Below are 19,150 nucleotides of genomic sequence, written 5' to 3'. Positions count from 1 at the left end.
GTGGTATAACCTGGGTGATTAAATTGCTAAACTGATTAAATTACCCTGAAGACCAAGTTGTCTTAGGTCCTGTGCATTCAACTTGACATGTCAACTGTGAAATGCTTGTGTTCTAGTGGAATGAAAACTTAAAATCCTCCCACGATTTTTTTTTTCTTGGGAACAATGTCTCACTCTATTACCCAAGCTGGAGTGCAGCAGTGCAATCATGTCTCACTGAAGCCTTGACCTCCTGGGCTCGGGAAATCTTCTCGCCACAGCCTCCCAGGCTCAAGTGATCCTCTCACCTCAGCCTCCTGATAGCTGGAACTACAAGCGCACTATGCCCAGTTAATTTTGGGGGTTGCTTTTATAGAGATGAAGAAATCTTGAAGCCACAGCCGTCCTTTACACAATAGAAAATGCTTGACCAGAGAAGAATTCTTCATTTATGTTACCACCATGGCTATCTATACTTCACTATGAGCCACATAAAATTAAATGCTTTGTTCAAATAATTAAAACTCAACTAATTTTCACAATAGACATATAGCATAGAGCTGGCCCTCTATACCTGCAGGTTCCACATCCGTGGCTTCAACCATTTGTGGATCGAAAATATTTTTCTAAAAAATTGTGTCTGTACTGAACATGTACAGACTTTTCTCCTTGTCATTATTCCCTAACAATGCACTAACACAACTATTTACATAGCATTTACATTGTATTCGTTATTATACAATAACTAATCTAGAAATGATTTAAAGTATCCAGGACTATGTGCTTAGGTTTTATGTAAATACTATACCATTTTATATCAAGGAATTAAGCATCCATGGATTTGAGTATCTGCAGGAGGTCCTGGAACCAATCCCCCAGGGATACCAAGGGACGACTGTATTTATCAATAGATATCTAGCATAATAGCTTTTGTCCTCATCAGCAAATATAGAACATAATAGCCTTTGTCCTCATAAGCAGATATGAAACATAACAGTTTTTGCCCTCATCAATCTGCTACATAAGGCTTATCCTTGCAACAACCAATTTTCCATTGTCCCTGCTACTTATTAATTTTTCAAAATGTTATAGCGTTTGAGTGAACCTGGGACATTGATGCACTACCACAAAGCAATCAATATGACAAAACTGCACTTGAACATTACGACTATTCTTTGTTCTTCAAGGCATACACATACAAGAACAGCACTTCACGCAAAGCAAACTATCAATTTCCCTCTAAATTTGTAAGCTGGTTTCTTAACAGAGATATATTGTTTTGTAAATGAGAAAACACAGGTGTCTCAGGATTCATTCTCCTCTCCTATGGCTAAACTGCTAAAAAATGGAGATCTTTCTTGCCCACATACTCAGTACCATGGCTAAGAGCACTCAAAGAACACTGACTTGAGACTATCAGGAAAGGATATATGGTCCCCAACTTACAAACAGTTTGACTTACAACTTTTCTGTTTTTTTTTTTTTTTTAGCTTTAAAAGGCCATTTATTAATTTTAAGTATTTATGACTCATGGGTTAAAATATTTATCAATTTAATACCAACAGGTAATTTTGTTTGAAAGAGGCTTCAACTGTTATCTTTACTACTTTTATTACCAATGGGAAAGAATTCGACGTTACCTTTCTAATTTTTACATTCTCTTTTGTAGATGTTTTGAACCACAGTATCTGGCTATCTTAGGAAATGTCAATGACAGTCCATTAACAGGCTTTCCAGAAAGTTTCCCATCACTGAAAAGTAGTCCTACTGACTTTCTTAGCCACTACCACATTCAGCTCGTAAATAACCTATTGTGAGAAGCACATTCCAATAATGATGACGCTGAGTGACCTCAAGTGTATACCAATATTATTCCAGTGAAAAAGCTTAGATACTACTAGCATTTAAATAATTGAAAACTAATTGGAATCTCTTCCAGAAATACAATAATGGGGAACATGGAGGCACAGCAAAGATTATTTATAATGTATGAAGGAGACCTGATACTTACTTACACCTAAATAACAAACAAAACCCCCTCCAGGCTAAATAGTTCTTTTGTACACATTTTATTAAAGCCCAAATGAAAATATTTTAAAGCTTTAAGAAAATTACCGTAAACTACTTTCTCCATAATCTGTGTCTTGCATGGTTCTAAAATGTTCATAATGCTATAATTTGTTACTTAATTTTATGTGAATTTTAAAAAAAAATATCTCCATGCGTATCTTGTTGACCTTTTTTTTTTTTTTTTTTTTGAGATGGAGTCTTGCTCTGTCACCAGGCTGGAGTGCAGTGGCTCCATCTTGGCTCACTGCAACCTCCACCTCCCAGGTTCAAGTGATTCTCCTGCCTCAGTCTCCCGAGTAGCTGGGACTACAGGCCTGCACCACCACGTCCAGCTAATTTTTTATATTTTTAGTACAGACGGGGTTTCACCGTGTTGGCCAGGATGGTCTCAATCTCTTGACCTCGTGATCCTCCTGCCTTGGCCTCCCAAAGTGCTGAGATTACAGGCGTGAGCCACCACGCCTGGCCTTGTTGACCTTTCTTTAACTCACAAATACCTTGACATGCTGTCTAGAGAAACTGCTCCTATATACTGATTAATTATGGAGGATTCAAGCAATTCTGAGTTTTTATAGCATCCTCAAACTGAAAAACCTTCAAAATTAGCCATTTTTTCTTAATTATTTATGTATTTAAGAAACAGAGACAAGCTCTTGCTATGTTGCCCAGGTTGGTCTAAAACTCCTGGCCTCAAGCAGTCCTCCCGCCTCAGCCTCTCACAGTGCTGGAATTACAGGCATGAGCCACCGTGCCCAGCTAAAACAAGCCAATTTAATGCCCTTAAACAATCAAAATGTAATGCTAAGGAAAATAAAACAATACAAGCCAAAACTGGAGTGCAAAAGCAAAAACCTTTTTGCTATAGATTTGTAAACTAATGGGATCCTTTCCCAAGGGCATGCTAGAAATATAAAAAATGAAATGACAAAAACTTCCCATGTTTCTATCCTTCGTTAGGCAACTTCTTATCCTATTTCAGTTTCCTGAAACATCCATAGTTTAAGACTCTTGTGATTAAAAAGACAAAAACAAGTGTTTATATAAGTCCATCAGATTCCTCATTAAAGCTGAAGTCACACACCAGAGACCAGTGGTCTGAAAGATGGTAGCCAGTTGGATCCAGTCTGCTCTTTGGTGAGCAGATCAAGAGCTGACCTTACATTTAGAGAATGCTTAGAATACCAGATGTAATCCAGGGTGTGCCTGCCCTCCCCTGGGGTCCAGATCTTCCTGGTAGTATATGGGGGTTCTGACTGCCCACCAGCACTCAGGGGCTTGTAGGCACTGTTCAGGTTGAGGCTGGAGGAAGCAAAGTGTTTCTAGGCCTCTTGTGTTGGTTCTGCATTGAAGTCCCCTCAAACAACAAGGGGAATCTTGGCCCTTGAGTGACATTTTGCAGGTTCTGAAGAAGGTCACAGCCTTAAGCTGATCAAAATCACGCCCAGCCAGTGTGTGCTTTTACGTGGGTGACACCGATGCAGAACTGTTGGTCTGACTCCTTGCACTCTAGGAACTGTGCAATGGCCACCTGATTAGTTTTCAATGTCATGGCCATCAGCCTAATATTGGCACTGTTCACTAGCTTGATTTGGTTTTGGAGGAAAAATTAAGCACAGCTGTCTGGTCCACTGTTGTATTCTATACCTAGACAAGATGACCAGGGCTTGGGGGAAAAAAAATGTGCCTTGATAGCCCAGCCTCCTGAGGAGTGGTTGGAAGGTTTCAAAATACTGTTCTACCTCTTGGAGGCACAATATATCAGGCTGGTAGAATAGGATTTCTTCTAGCGTGAGAAGCTTCCTTTCTTCTCACTTGAGTGTTTCAACAGGGCATTGTACAAAGTTGTCTTTGTCTTTCCAAGAGCTTGGACGAAGTTGTTCCACTGCATGACTCTAATAGGTAGGTAGTTACTGGAGTCTGTCCTCAGATCCACAAAATCTCTCTGGAACCAGGGAAGTTAAGTATCCAAGACAGCCCTGCATTCCTCAAAAAGCTGCTCTTTAGGATCTATGGGCTCCAGATGTTCTAGGTCAGGTAACAGCAAACACTCTGGGTGCAGGAGGCAGCACTGCTGTTCAGTGTCTTGGCGAGAGCACAAGAGTCTGCTCATACTATTTCAATCGTACTTCGACTACCCATACAACCGTTCTGCTTTTCACCTTCTCTACAGTATTGTTACATGGTATATTCAACACTTTATTATAAAATAGGCTTTCTGTTAAGATGATTTTGCCCAACTATAGGCTAATGTAAGTGATCTGAGCACATTTAAGGTAGGCTAGGCTAACATGTTTGGTAGGCTAAATTTGTTAAATGCATTTTTTACTTAATAGTTTCAACTTACAATGGGTTTGTTGGGATGTAACCCCACTATAAGTCAAAATGCATCTGTACTGATTCATTCACCTTGAGTTTAATAGGGGGGAAATACACCTGGACGATCCTAAGAACATAGCTTGCAGGACAATTACTGCACCGAACGAACCAGCAAATGAGAGGCCCCCCAAGAGCACTAGAATGGCAAGCTCTACTAAGCAAATATACTGATCATTTTTCAAGCTGTAGTTCTATTTAAACCAATTTGCACTGCAGTTCATTTCACAGAAATTACTTCATAGCTTCAGGAATCCCCTGTGAAATCCTAAATACCAGCACTACAAATTTAAACTTAACTTAAAAATAATGAACTCATCACTGAACCAGCATGTCTTCATATATACCTGCACTAGACTGGTTTTGCTTAACTCACAGGCTGCCAGTTATTTTATTAAAATTCAACACAAGCTCCACTAAAGGACAATAGAATTAGCTACACAATTAAGATACAGAAGACAGCATTAAAGCAGTAACACCAGGAGTTAAAAATTTTTTAACTGGCTTGAACAGTTAAACAGGTGAATAAACCAGCCAGTTGTGTGGAAGAAACCTTGAGGCATTAATAGCAGTATCTGGTTCCTACGAACCCTTCTTAAGCCCAGAGTTTTCTTATCTATCATCACATTAGAATTTAACATTCCTGAAAGCCAAGTAAGGGCAAAGACCCTTTTGCCAAATTTAGTTGGAAACACTAAACCAAGTCAAGGTCACACTATTAGTGAAGTTTACTACAGTCCTCAGCACAATGTAGGCAGTCATAGGCATTAAGTGAACGCTGATTTAAGATAATGCCTCCAGCCTCATAACTAATCATAGTACCCTTTATTATCAATATTCATTAGCTATCATTACACGACGCTCACTGTGCTGAGCTCAGAACTGTATGAATAGCATTTAAATTAATTCTAACAATTCATTAAGTAACGTTATTAACCTCATTTTACAGATATGGAAACTGAGACTTAGAAAAGCAACTTGCCAAAGTCACTCAGTATGTCAGGAGCCTGAACTTGAATTAAGAGTTTGATTCAAGAGCCCTGTTCTTAACTACAGTTGACCCTTGAACAACACGGGGGTTAGGGGTGCCAAACCCTTGTGCAGCCAAAAATCTGTGTATAATTTTTGACTCCCGCAAAACTTAACTACTAATAGCCTACTACTGACCAGAAGTCTTACTGATAATATAAACAGTCAATTAACATAGATTTTGTATGTTATATGTAATAGATAATATATTTTTTATACAAACATCAGGAACAATATATATGTTATATTCTTACAATAAAGTAAGCTCTCAGAAAAGAAAACGTTAAGAAAATCTTAAGGAAGAGAAAATAAATTTACTGTTCATTAAGTGGAAGTGGATCATCATAAAGGTTTTCATCCTCATGATCTTTACATTAGTGGACTGAGAAGGAGAAAGGGGAGGGGTTGGTCTTGCTGTCCCGGGAGTGGCAGAAGCAGAAGAAAATCTGCATGTAAGTAGACCTCTGCAGTTCAAACCTGTGTTGTCCAACGGTCAACTGTACTACCCAATCCTGCCTTCCAAGCCACTGAAGTTGATGCATAAGCTAAAACCCATGCCATTCCAGAAAGAAGTGGTCAAAAAGATCAGCAGACTTATGTTTTCATAAATTCATTCTTAGTAGACTCATGAATTTCAGTCTTAATTCACTCATTTGGAAAAAGTTACACTACAATCCCTCTCTCCACTGATACAGCTGTAGTGTAGGTAACACAACTTAGTACATGTTAAAATGTTACTCAAATGAAAATATTATGGGGTTATTCTGATCTACTAGCTAGTGATCTATCTGTAACTATCACACATCAGGATCACGCTACTATGTTCATATCTGTAATATGAAATGTAATTTGACATCACCACAGAAGTCTTCTCACCTAGTGGTTCTCAAGGAAAGGAAAGTAACCTGTGGGCCTTTCCCAATTCTGATTTGTCTTCAAGGGGAATTTGTCAGAATGAGGTGCACAAAGCAATGAGATGTGTTCTACAGATGATTCTATTGCACACTCTGGCTAGGAAATCACCTTAGTACTGTGGTCTAGAATACGTAAACTTAGGAATTAGTATGTTCGAATTGAAATCCTTTCTCAGCTACTTACTGACCATTAGAACTAGGGCAGCAAGCTATTTACATTCTGTAAACCAAGCAGTCACTGCTGTGCATATAAATAAGCCCTAATTATTACTTGCAATAAACCTTAGTTACAGAATCCGTCTGAATTGAATTTCCTGAATGTAGCAGAGTAGCCTAGTCCAGTGCTGTTAATTCAATAACTCTAACAACAAGCCCAAATCTGCTTCTTTAAACTTATCTGCGGTTATTCTAAAGCAAAACATATTCACTTCCTGTTTGACATGAACTTATTAACTGATTCCTAATTGCATTACAAGAGTTTAAACATTAGCCATACCACTTAAAAAAGAAAAAGCCATCTTTTCCCAATAATTAAACTACTAAAGAACAGATGGTACAAAAAGGTTTGCATTTCAATAGAACTAGCTTTATTTACTTATTTATTTATTTAAACAAAAGAAATGGTTTAAAAGCAAATGCATATATGTACCAAGGGATGGACATGACCTGGTACTTACAAAGGAGCTGCTGTGTCATAATGGAAACAGCATATTAGCAGAAAAATAGTATTTCGTGTGCTGTCTGCTTGAGTAATCAATCTGGAGATGCAAGTTAACCGAAGGTGCTCTGCCAAGCCATCAGCGTGAGAAAAAAAAACCACCAGAAGTTGCCTCCAGATAACTATGTAGTGGCAGCATGATAACTGGCATCAACTCACGGTCTTCTCATTTTCCCCATTTTCTATAATTTTCCTCTTCTTTTCATCTATTTTTTTCTTGAAGATGTTATTTCGGTAAAACTGAAGCTCTTTGATGCTTTCACTAATGTCATCAAGTGCCCTATAAGCAAACATACCACAATGAATGAACTGTCCAAAACCAGGAGATGAAAATCATTTTAAAAGTACAACTTTTAAAAAACGACTTAAGAACAATGGATGTTACTGTAAGTGTCACTGTCTAGCATCATCAAAAGTAGAACATTTCAGAAAAGCAATTTTCTTTAAATGCTTTGTTTTTTAAAAACTTTTGACAAAAAAATCTGTAAGATATAAAAGATTAAAGTTTCCCAAATTGTTCCATAAGATGGTGACATGTTCCACAGGGAGAAAAAATAATTCCACGGTCAAATAAGTTTAGAAAAACTAGAGTAAACTTTTTACTGAAATAAAAAGTTGCAAAGCATTTAATATACTAATGTGTATTATGAATTCCCAAAAGGAAGCTGTCCTATATTTCTAATATATTTATTAATTTTCTAAAATTAATAAATTTTAGTATTTCTAAAACTTAATCAACCACATTTGTAGAATACTTATCAACAGTTCATGGAACACAGTTTGAGAAACATTGCCCAATACTTGATGATGTCCCTGAACAAAACAGACTGACACACTTGAACATAAGTCATGACTCAGTCATCATAATAAACATCAATTATCAAACAGTACCTAACCATACCAGAGGATCTACCTCCTCTCTCATGGTGATTTGTGCTATAATCAGTGGCAGCCTGCCTCCATCTAAGAGCCTTTCTTTTCTTCCAATATGTTGTTTCTCATCTGTTGTAGTCTGAGAAATCAGGTAACCAAGATTATTAGAACAGTGTGCAAGTAAATCAATAAACTCTGAATCATGGGCCAAGGGCCACTTCTAGAGAATTCCCTGCACAAATTTTAGTGCAAGAGTTTTATGACAATTATTTGTGTGGCTAAGGCAACCATCTGCTTTCTTCCCAGGACTTGGATATATGTCAGAGCTGAAGCTGCCAAAATTATAGCCTCTGGCTAAATAAAGGCACACAGTATCTTATCCACAAAACTGAAATCCAAAACATACCTGAAAACCCACAGTATTTACAGAACCTATTATGTAGCAAAACCTGAGCAATCTTAATGTGAGGCTATTGACAGTCATCATTACTTATGCCATTTGGTGTGAATATACACATGTTTCACTGCAGAATACCTATGTGTTTCATTATGGGCTGCTTCTCAAACCTTGTTAGGGATGCTACAAGATAATAAACAATACAGATGTAGTATCACCTTTCTAAAATCTGAAAAATTCTGAAATCCAAAACATACCCCAGTTGTTTCAGATAAGGTAGTCTAGGCCTGTATGCCTGTGCTACAGTCTACATACACTCAATAAAATAACGTAAGAATGCCAGACTCTTTAGGGATTGGTCTTTCTCTATTTGCCTATAACTGTGCAAGGTACATCATAGGGGTTCAGTAAATGGTTTAATAAATGCTACCCTTAGAAGCCAGCTGCTAAACCTCCTATCAGGTTTCATGTTTCTCCTGAAAGACTACAAAATCAAAAAGAAAAGAACCAGTACAGGACACATGAATATACAAGATCTTTAAATTCCTTGTCTACTTGTACCTAAGGCTACAGACATAAGAGAAACAATCAGAAAAACTATAACAAGTGTCAAAGTAGGCAACTGTATTATAGAATTGCACACAAAAAGTGTTCTAATTTCAAAAGGCTGCAAGTCCATATCTTCTGTGGGAAGAAAGTTAACACGGTTCATTACTAGAAAGATTACAGATTGTTTCATCATACCTATAAACCAAGCTATCTAAGAGTTTTGAAACAGCAATAAAGGCTATATAACCCTCTCAGAATGGAACACTGGAATCCTGACCAGAATTCCTAACAGTAAAAGAATGTTATGTTTATGCTAGTTGAACTTTATCTTTTCCCCGAGAAAAAAGAGTTAAGGGACATTATTTCAAGCAGTCAGAAATTTGGGAGTTAAGTGTGTGTCAGACTGGAAAACGCTTGGTAGAACTCAAACTTACCTATGAGAAGCAGCCTTCTTTGGTGCAAATTCATATTCTTCAGGATACCAGCGTCTATACACAGCAGAAATGGAACTCTCAAAGGAAGCTGTCTCAAATATACTGAACCATTACCTCCTTCAAGTAATCCATTAACATTGAAAATGGCATTTGAGTCATGATTCTCAAGTTGCTTCTTTGCCAGGGCCTCTATCTTCTACCCTCTCCTCTCTTTCTTCTATATATTTTCTATGAGCAAGCTCATCAGTGTGTAAGATTGCTAAATCTGGAAATCCAACCAAGCCCTCCCTAGAGTTTCTGTCATGGATATGCAACTGCCCACTAGATATCTCCATCTAAAAATCTACCAGACACTTCTAATTCAACATACATCAAAACACACCCACCATTGTCAACACCTCCCCTGCCCCATCCACCATATCTACTCTTCTTCTTCTCCTTTTTATTTGAACACTGCCATCATCCACCAAAGCTGCTCAAACTACAAACATCAGAATAACATTATACCTCTTCCTTTTCACACCACCTCATTCGAACACTGAGTGTCTGTCAACTGACCCTCTCACATTTTTATCATACAAGCCCCTCATTTCCATGCCCTGCCCTTTCTCCAGTTCATTCTTCTCCCCAAGATGGCAGAAAAGCCTCCTTTCTATCTTTCTGCCACTTTTCTTGCCACCTTCGAATCAGAACAATCGTTATCACTCACTCTTCTACCTACACTTTCTCAAAGGAACCCCATTCCTTGCAAGATCATAGTGAACTTCACTGGCATGGTGTGCAAGCTCTTGAGGCCCTAGAACCACCTCCCACCTTCTCCAACCTCATGCTTTGCACTCCAGCATTAATGAATGCTTTGGGATTCATTTAACACATTTTGCCTTAGCTTCCTGCTCCCTCACATTCTTATACTTCTGTCTGCCCTCTCTGAATGCTCTCTCCTCAATAAAATGCCTGCAAGACTTCCACTCTTCTTCACATCTCAATTTCAAAGCTATTTCCTTGCTATGTAAAGGTTTCTCTGACTCCCCATTCCTCTTGCTCCAGCACAGTTAGATGCTGCTTCCCTTGTGACCTCAGTAGTCCATACGCACATTTTCACTATAGGAGTCATCATAGAGTATATTTTCAGGGTGCGTTTTTTTACACATATGTCGATCCACTATTTTCTAAAGTACTTAAGAGCTTTTCATCTATATGTTCCCAGTCACAAGACTTCCACATAATATTAGTTAATCCAGAAAATGTATTGAGCACTTATTTTGTGCCAGGCACTGGCTTATTTACTGGGAACATGTCTGACGTTGTTTCTCCCAATTCTCACCAGTCCAGGGTAAGTTAAGGTCCTATACAAGCAAGAATGGGATGAGGAAGATATGAACCCACTTGGTAGCCTTAGTTCTACAGCTCTATCCAATTACTTTCCACAAATTCTCAATTAAAACATGCTAAATGAGGTAATTTAATGGATCCTAAATATAGCCCTTACCTGCACAGTTCTTTAACAGTGCTCACATCAATTATTCTATAATGAAGATGTTTCATGAACTGGGGCATGTATTTGTCAAGAAACTTCTTATCTTCATGAACTGAATTTCCTAGAAAGACACGAAGCATACTGCATCTCTATATTTCTAGTATTATACAACAGGATATCAAAATTCATAAGTTGTATTTGAAATGGAGATGATTTTTTAAAATTCAAACAATTCCTAAAAGCACCTCTATATTTCTAAATCAGGTTTGGGTAAATGTGATTAGCTTACAAGTACAGATTTCCAAGTACTTAGTCAGTTTAGCTCCTTATAAATTTGTAAATGACCTCTCATGAACAGAAGGACAAATCTATCATTCCACATGCTTGATGTAATGCACAAATCTATTTGTTACTTTCTAAGGTCAGACCTGATATGCAAACTTTCTCCCAGTGTCACAAAATTCACACCACTAACACTAAAAATTTAACTGAATCACATAGGTAGATAAACCTTTATTTACAATCCAAATTTTTAAACAGATCATATGCATATTTATGTCCCCAAAAAGTAACTTATACTAAAAACACTAAATTTTAAATGAGACCTTTAAAACAGATATCAGCCACATTGGCTGGCGGAAACATTTACACAATATATGCTCTAGTACTTAATGCCAAAACTTATTTTTATAAATGTTTAAGAACAGTATTAGCTACCACATCGACTTACATATACAAACGCACATATACCTTCAGAGAAACATTAACTTCCCTCTGGCAATGTCACCCTTTTAAAAATCCTGGTAGAACAGGCCTGGTCTCTTTAGAAAGTCAATGACACAGGGGAAAAATAATAGGTGGAAAGTTTTACATTAAGAGACTAAAGAAACATAACTAAATGAAATGCACGAGCCTTGACTGAATCCTGGTTCAAAAACAAATATTTTGGGGAACATCTAATGTGGACTAGATATCATATGATACTGAATAATGTTTAATTATCTTCAATGCAATGACATTGTATTACATAAGAAAATGTCTTTATTCTTAGGAGATGTTTGATGAAGTATTTAGGAATGAAGTGTCCTGATGCCTGCAATTTCCTTTAAAATGTCCAACAAAAAATAGGTAAAACAAATACGACACAAGGTTAACAATTACTAAATCCACCCCTCTGTGCATGTGAAATTTTTCCATCATAAAAATATGGGAGAAATTCTTATTGAGTAAGTTTGTGTTTCCCAGATCTCATGTCAGGTTTCAGGGCATTTTCCCAATACTCATGCTATAAACTACACAGAGAAACTTGAACAGAAAAGTTAAGATGTGTAACCCAAAGCAGGGTTAAGTGGAAGACATGGATGGGCTCGGCTGGTTTTTCTGGAACTGCAGTCTCTTGAACCACTACATATGGAAGACTATAAGATATACACAGGATTGGATTTTACCTGCAAGTGGACAGAGCCCTGGAGGAGTCTGCTGTCGTACAAAGGACAGAAATTCATACTCTGCCTGCTGCAATGTAATTGTACTCTCCTTCACTGCCTTGGTAAGGCCAGACTGCAAGAGAGAATCCCCAGCCCCCCACCAAAAACACATGTAAAGTCAGTTTTCAAAGGCATCCAGAAATGAAACTTCACTTTTAAAATGGGCAAATATAACCACAAATAGACCATTTTTAGAGCTCAAGTTCTAATTGCAACTGCCATCTTTGCATCATTTTTTTTTCTTAAAGAATCCAAGCCAACTTAGTTATGATCCTGACTGTTAATAGCATGTCCACAGTCAAAAAAGACGGTGTTCAAAGTCCAAGGATATTAACCTCTGGGAAGAAACAACTATTAACAGGAGAGCAGCAATCCCCCTTCTCTGAAAGTTGATGTCTAACCTTATCCAAAAGACTGACTTGAGTAATACTTGACAATCCACAATGCGTTCGCGACAGACTGAATGTAGGAGAGAAAAAAAAGAGGACATTCAGGAGAAGATGATCTCGAGAGGTCCCAAAGATGAAAAGTAAACAAGCAAGCAGTTTCCCAGGCTTGCCATGCAATCTTCTCTAAGCCTTTTTAAAATACCATCCAACAATGGTATCGGATTCAGGTGTGGGAGCAAAAAGCTTGTTACTGATCCCCAAAGCAGCAATCCTGTTATTTGGTAATGTTACCTTCCCGTGGTGCTCCTTACACCAATCTGACATGCTGTCCAGCAACTCATCTGGTTGTTTTATAATCAGGTTAGGACCCTGTGGATGGGAAACGCCATCAGTCACCAAGAACCAACAGGAATAACCTTACTTTCAGAGGGAAAGCTTAAGCTGTTTTAAGGACTAAATATACATATCAGAGAAAGGAAGAGATAGGGATACTTTAAAAGTGTTCCCCCTTCATTCCAGCACTGTTCATTAAGGCAAAATAGAACACACGAACACACACACACCACTGAAAACTCTAATCCTACAAATAGATGACACAGATATCTATCAAGGGTCAGCAAACTATGGCCCCACACTTCAGCTATTTATTAATAGCTAGAAAGCTAAGAATGATTTTTACATTTGTAAAAGATTGTTTAAAAAAAAAAAAACATATGACAAGAACATATGACTGCACTCAAAGCCTAAACAATTTAATAACTTGCTCTTTCCAGAAAAGTCTGTCAACCCTTGATTATGAGTTCATTTTGAAAAGTGTCTAGGCCAAGCACGGTAATCCCAGCACTCTGGGAGGCCGAGGTGGGAGGATCACTTGAGGCCAGTAGTTCAAGACCAGTCCAGGCAACATAGCAAGACCTCATTTCTACAAAATTAAAAAAAAAAAAAAAAAAAAATTAGGTGGGCCTGGTGGCACACCCCTACAGTCCTAGCTTCTCAGGAGGCTGAGGCAGGAAGATCACTTGAACCCAGGAGTTCGAGGTTACAGTGAGCTACATGCCACTGCACTCCAGCCTGGGTGACAGGGTGAGACCCTATCTCTTAAAAAAAAAAAAGTATCTATATTGCAGGTGAAAAAAACAATTGCAAAACCATATATGTATAGGTATGATTTCATTTACACTTGTTTAAAAAAAACACGCATTTATATAAGCATACAAAATATCAAGACAATACATAAACTTGGAGTAAGAAGGAGCAATAGAACAGGACAAAAATCCAATAGTTTACTCCACACATACTTTGGATAGTTACACTGTTTTAACAGTATTTTTATATTTAAAAAAAAAATTAAAGAGGTAGTTGTTGATATCCAAAACACAAAGTAGCCCTTAAATTCTCAGCTCCATTTCATGGAACATCCAAGTGTGAGTCTCTCAGATAAGTCCTGGCAGTTAACAGTAGCTATGGCATTAAAGCAAGTCACCTCAGCTTCTCCCTCTGTAAGATAGTGATAATAATAAACTGCACCCCTTCCCTCATAGAAATGTTAACAGGATAAAAGAAATTATAGATATGAGCTCTTTGAACTCTCTGGTAGAAAAGTATTCCATAAATCCAAGGTATCATTACTACTAAGGTGGTAAAAACAGTTCACAATCACTGAAAGAAATGGCTAGAATTTAATTAAAATACGCCTGACATCCTACTACTAAAAAGGAGATTTAGCCAAACAAGAAAACTGGTGTTGGTAATCTCTGCGAAGAAACAAAAAATTTTGCTCGGATAACAGATGTTTTATGATAGTCACGAAGGAAAAAGAAAACCCACACCTATGAAAATGAAAAAAAATACTCATACTATTAAAAAAAATACTAACGATGGAAAAATCAAACTACTACAAACTATTTTAGATCCCAATTTAGCAAGCCAAGGGACCACACCTACAGAAAAATTTTCAGAGTAGGATGCCTGCTCTTCTACCAGCATAAAACATTTTTCTCAGACTCTTATAAAAGAATAAAACATACTGCAGAACTGATAGCCCCTAAGCTTTTTTTTTTTTTTTTTTAACATCTTTATCCTCATCTGACTTAGTCCATTTACAAATGCTGCATTCATCTGCAGCTGTGTGAATACATACCCAAATTTCCTCCAGGGTACATATCAACCTACCGGTCCATTAAACTGTCAGTATTTCACATTATATCAACAGTCTAAAGGAAACACTCTTCTTCAGCCAAGGGTAAGTTAGACTGGTAAAATAAAGACACTTCTCTTCACTATTCATCTCCAGTAAATCCCAAGTAACAGAAAAAAACAACCACATCTAAAACTCAGGGCTTTATTTATACAAAGTTAAAAAAAGTTGATGAGAAGTACAAAGTCTCATGATTCTCCTACAGTTGATATGTGCGGAGGATAAGCCTGGTACTCCACAAACGCAGTCATTAATCTAGAAATACGTCCTCACCTCTTTTACCTACACAGCAAAACAAACAAAAGTGTTCACTGCAGATTTACGAAATGTATCCAGTGCCAGTAACATATCAATGCTACCCTCTAGGAACTTATTTTAACAAGACTCTCTTTTCCACAAACATCCCTACTTTGTTCCTATTCTGGAGTTTCTGGCTCTGAATACTGCTGACAGTATAAAACAGAATTATTCAGGGTCAGGGATTTCACCCCCTACCAGATGGTGTCACATCCTTATTAAATGTTTCATGAGTGGCTGAAATGCAGCAGGTGTGTTTTATTTGTTTTGCTAAATGTTTCAGTTGGAAGTAGCATGCAAAAACCTTAATCATGCCCAATCTGTCAACAACAGAACACTTTACGGGTGTGCATTAACAGAAATTCTAAAATCTTAATACTGATCTAGAAGAATCACATGTGCTAGTTGAAAAGGCAGAATTGTAAATATGGAGTCAAGCTAAAGTCAAGGTTATGATATAAAGATGCAAACATTGGCACGAGTCACCAAATCTGATGGGAGGACAGCTGGCTGTCCTACTTGTTAGGAGCACCTTACTGAGACAGCCTGAGTTAAACTCTTGGCTCCCCCAATAAATAGCCACTGGGACCTCAGACAAATTACCCAACATCTCTATGCTCAAGTGTCCTCATCCATCAAATGAGCATTATAACAATAACTAACTTATAGTTGCTGTGAGAACTAAGAACAAAGACATATAAAGCACACAGAAACTGTACCTGGCATACAGTAAGCGCTCAGTAAACGACAGAATTTATGTTTCTGTAAATTTCTGGCATGGTTAATTAAAAAATAATGTTTAATTTTTAATTTTCACTAGGCTGTGAGATGGATTACTTTGGTTCTAGTACCACCCCTACCATGACCTAGCACATTACCTTAACTCATATAGACCTCAACTTTCTTATTTTTTAAATAAAGAAGCTGGAAAAAATGATGGTTATACTTCCAGTGCCCTTTAAAAAGTATGACTGTATTACATGGCATCACGTACTTCAGCCAAAATGTTGAGATCAGAGTCAGTTATCAGACAGGCCATCTCAATAATCTGGTCCTTCTCAATGTCCAATCCTGTCATCTGCAATTAAAAATAAATATATAACACACACAAAGCCATCATTCTGGCCTCTTTTACCCAAGTTTATTTAACAGGAATTCCCTCAAACATAGTCAGCTTGTAATCCATAGCCGAAACAGAAGAGAAGAATGCTCCTCGGGCAACTACTGAAGGTACTAAACACGAGTCCTCGTTTTTTCAACAAACATTTACCAAGGGCCTGCTATTTGTCAAGCACTGAGATTCTACTCCGGGACAGATGCAAAGTAAGTAAAACTGAGTGCTGACATCACTCAATTTTGGAAGAGTTGGATAACTACCACCGCCACGTCTCTGCAGAGTTTACAAAGTTTTCACATTAATTACACCACTGGATCTTCACAACCTAATGGAAAAACTACTGTTATTATCCTCACTTCATATAAACTGAGGCTCAACGGTGGGAGGAGCCCTTGTTTCGGGCATGGAAAGCCTGAAGGGATAGGAACTGGGTTCTGGTCTCAACTCAGACTCTCACTAACAGCACGACCTTGAATGAGTTGAATCCTTTCTGTGGGCCTCAATGTTCTCACTTATGGAATGAGGGGTAAGGCTGAGTCATCTCCGGAGTCCCGTCTGGCCCTAACAACCTAGGGTCCTTTAAGGATTTAGTTGGGGGAAGCTGGGAACAGAGCCGCTGCCCCCGCCCCCACTCCAGTGACCCAAGCCCAGAGACGCCAGAGCGTTAGGAAAAGTCCACATCTGGGCGGAGGGGCAGGGAGGAGAGGAAGCCACACGGAGGACTCCTCCCTTGTGGAAAGAAGCCCTACAGCGCAGCACGGCGCCCAACACCCGCAGGACTCCTGCCTCCGGACTTGCTCTGCACCGCCCGTGGCCGGCCGCGCTCACCTGCCACACCTGAGACCCAGACCCGCAACGCTCTCCCAGGACGGGCTCGGCTCCTCGGTTCCACGAGCGAAACCTCACTCGCCTCCCCAAGCCCCCCGCCGACCTCACTCACCTCCAGGTCCACCCAGACCATCCGCTGAGCCATGCTCTCCCCTGCCGCCATGGCTGCGCCACCTTCGCGGACACCTCGGGCCCCGAACCGTCCGCGACTCCCACCTACACCCCGCAACAGCCTGGAGCCCAGGGAGCCGCCTAGCATCACCCGGGACCAGCAGCCACGGCCCCAGTCTCGCAGCCGGCGCTGGCGCAGGCGCAATAGTCGCTAAACGTCGCAAACCCACGGGGAGGCGCACGAGCTGAAACCACACGTCCCAGCGTGCGGTGCGCCGGCTCGCCCTCAACAGCCTGTCTTGGCTGCCGAAGGGAATGATGGGACTTAGAGTCTCACCTGCGGTTGCGACCAGATGCCCCGCCCCCGCCACGTGTTTTTCTGGTGTTACTGGACGCGCTTGTTTTTCACTGCTAAGTTTGTTTGCTTCCAGGAGTTATTTCCTGAGTTTTGGTTAGTTGTAACCGCGCAGTTAAAAAAGAACTCTTACTTTGGTTGGTTGGAAAAGAGCTGATTATCTCTGTATGACATTTTTTTCATGTATATCTTTCCTTCTTTGCATTTCTTTTTCTTTTTTTACTTACCTGCCCCTCTATTCCACAAACTGGATATTTTCCTCATTTATTTGGGACCAAGAGGCAGTGTGCTTTTGGGGGCCAGAAGGCCATTAACATTATCATCAAATCATTTAGAAATATTTAAATAAGATCTTGTCTGAGAAATCATTTAGCACGTATCAGGTGTTCAGTCAAAGTTAGTTACCTTCCTTCGTTTTCTTATGGGAAAGGGGTCCAGATCCAGACCCAAAGAGTGGGTTCTTGGACCTCCTGCAAGAAAGAATTCAGGGCGAGTCCATAAAGTGAAAGCAAGTTTATTAAAAGTAAAGAAATAAAAGAATGCCTACTCCATAGGCAGAGCAGGGGCATGGGCGACCGAGTATACTTACACTTATTTCTTGATTATATGCTAAACAAGGGGTGGACAATACCGGGAACTGAGGGTTCTCCGCTTTTAGATCATATAGGGTAACTTCCTAAGGTTGCCATGGCATCTGTGAACTGTCATGGCGCTGGTGGGAGTGTCGTTTAGCATGCTAATGTATTGTAATCACTGTATAATGAGTAGTGAGAACGACTAGAGGTCACTTTGTCATCTTGGTTTTAGTGGGATTTGGCCAGCTTCTTTACAGCACCCTGTTTTGTCAGCAAAGTCTATTGTGACCCGTATCTTATGCTGACCTCCTATCCCTTCCCGGCACTTAGAATACCTAACCTCCTAGGAATGCAGCCCAGTAGGTCTCGGTGTTATTTTACCCAGCCCCTATTCAAGATAGGGTTACTCTTCAAATGCCTCTGACAATTTGGCCAAGGATTATCCCTTATTTCTTATGAAATGCGGCCTGCATTTCAGTTCACCTATTAGGTGTCTGCATGATGACAACTTGTTACTCTGTTCTTAAAAGTTCTCAAAGTTAAATTTTGTCCTCCTATAACAAATCTATGCAGCAAACTAACTTAAAATGAACTAAAACAGTTCTGCCTGCTCTACCATCTTCTTGGGCTTTGATCCAGGTGTCTTTAATCTCCTGCAATGACTGCTATAATGTCTATCATTTCTAGGAGTCCAGGTGGCCAGCATCAGGACCTTTAGGCCCTGGAGTGTCAAATTTTGTGAGTCTCTTAAATCTTGGCTATTCAGTAACAAATTTGTGGCAGAGTGCCGCTTTGTCACAAATATCAATCTCGGCTTTGAATTATAACCTCTATGTATTTTTCTGAAAGCCATATTGCTACTCATTACAGAGCTTGTGGTCCATCCTACCTGGTTTTATGAGAGAGAAACTTTGTTGCCTAATAGAAGCTTTAAGGAAAGTGTAGGGTACTGGATTTCACCTTCTACTGATTTTGTGTACT

At 39.2% G+C, this 19,150-nt stretch overlaps 1 protein-coding gene and 1 pseudogene across 2 annotated transcripts; both read right to left on the bottom strand.

The window, feature by feature from the left end:
* Positions 1-3,278: 3,278 nt before the first annotated feature.
* Positions 3,279-4,257, bottom strand: LOC134807382 (nocturnin-like; annotated as a pseudogene).
* A 2,672-nt stretch (positions 4,258-6,929) lies between these two features.
* REXO2 (RNA exonuclease 2) lies at positions 6,930-17,544 on the bottom strand. 2 transcript variants are annotated; one of them, XM_508768.8, is made up of 7 exons: positions 17,241-17,544; positions 16,178-16,261; positions 12,981-13,058; positions 12,262-12,373; positions 10,826-10,934; positions 9,337-9,390; positions 6,930-7,363 (listed from the first exon to the last, which is right to left on the bottom strand). In XM_508768.8, the coding sequence occupies exons 1-7, from the start codon at positions 17,385-17,387 to the stop codon at positions 7,234-7,236; spliced, it is 714 nt and encodes a 237-aa protein (XP_508768.2). In that variant the 5' UTR covers positions 17,388-17,544; the 3' UTR covers positions 6,930-7,233. The 2 variants fall into 2 exon arrangements, with proteins under 2 accessions (XP_508768.2, XP_009422493.2); XM_009424218.4 differs by lacking the exon at positions 9,337-9,390 and having other exon boundaries at positions 17,241-17,540.
* Positions 17,545-19,150: the final 1,606 nt, after the last annotated feature.

Source organism: Pan troglodytes, chromosome 9 (genome assembly GCF_028858775.2).
Source record: "Pan troglodytes isolate AG18354 chromosome 9, NHGRI_mPanTro3-v2.0_pri, whole genome shotgun sequence".
Classification (NCBI taxonomy): Eukaryota; Metazoa; Chordata; class Mammalia; order Primates; family Hominidae; genus Pan; species Pan troglodytes.
The sequence above is the reverse complement of the archived record's forward strand: the minus strand, read 5'-3'. Positions and strand labels throughout refer to the sequence as shown.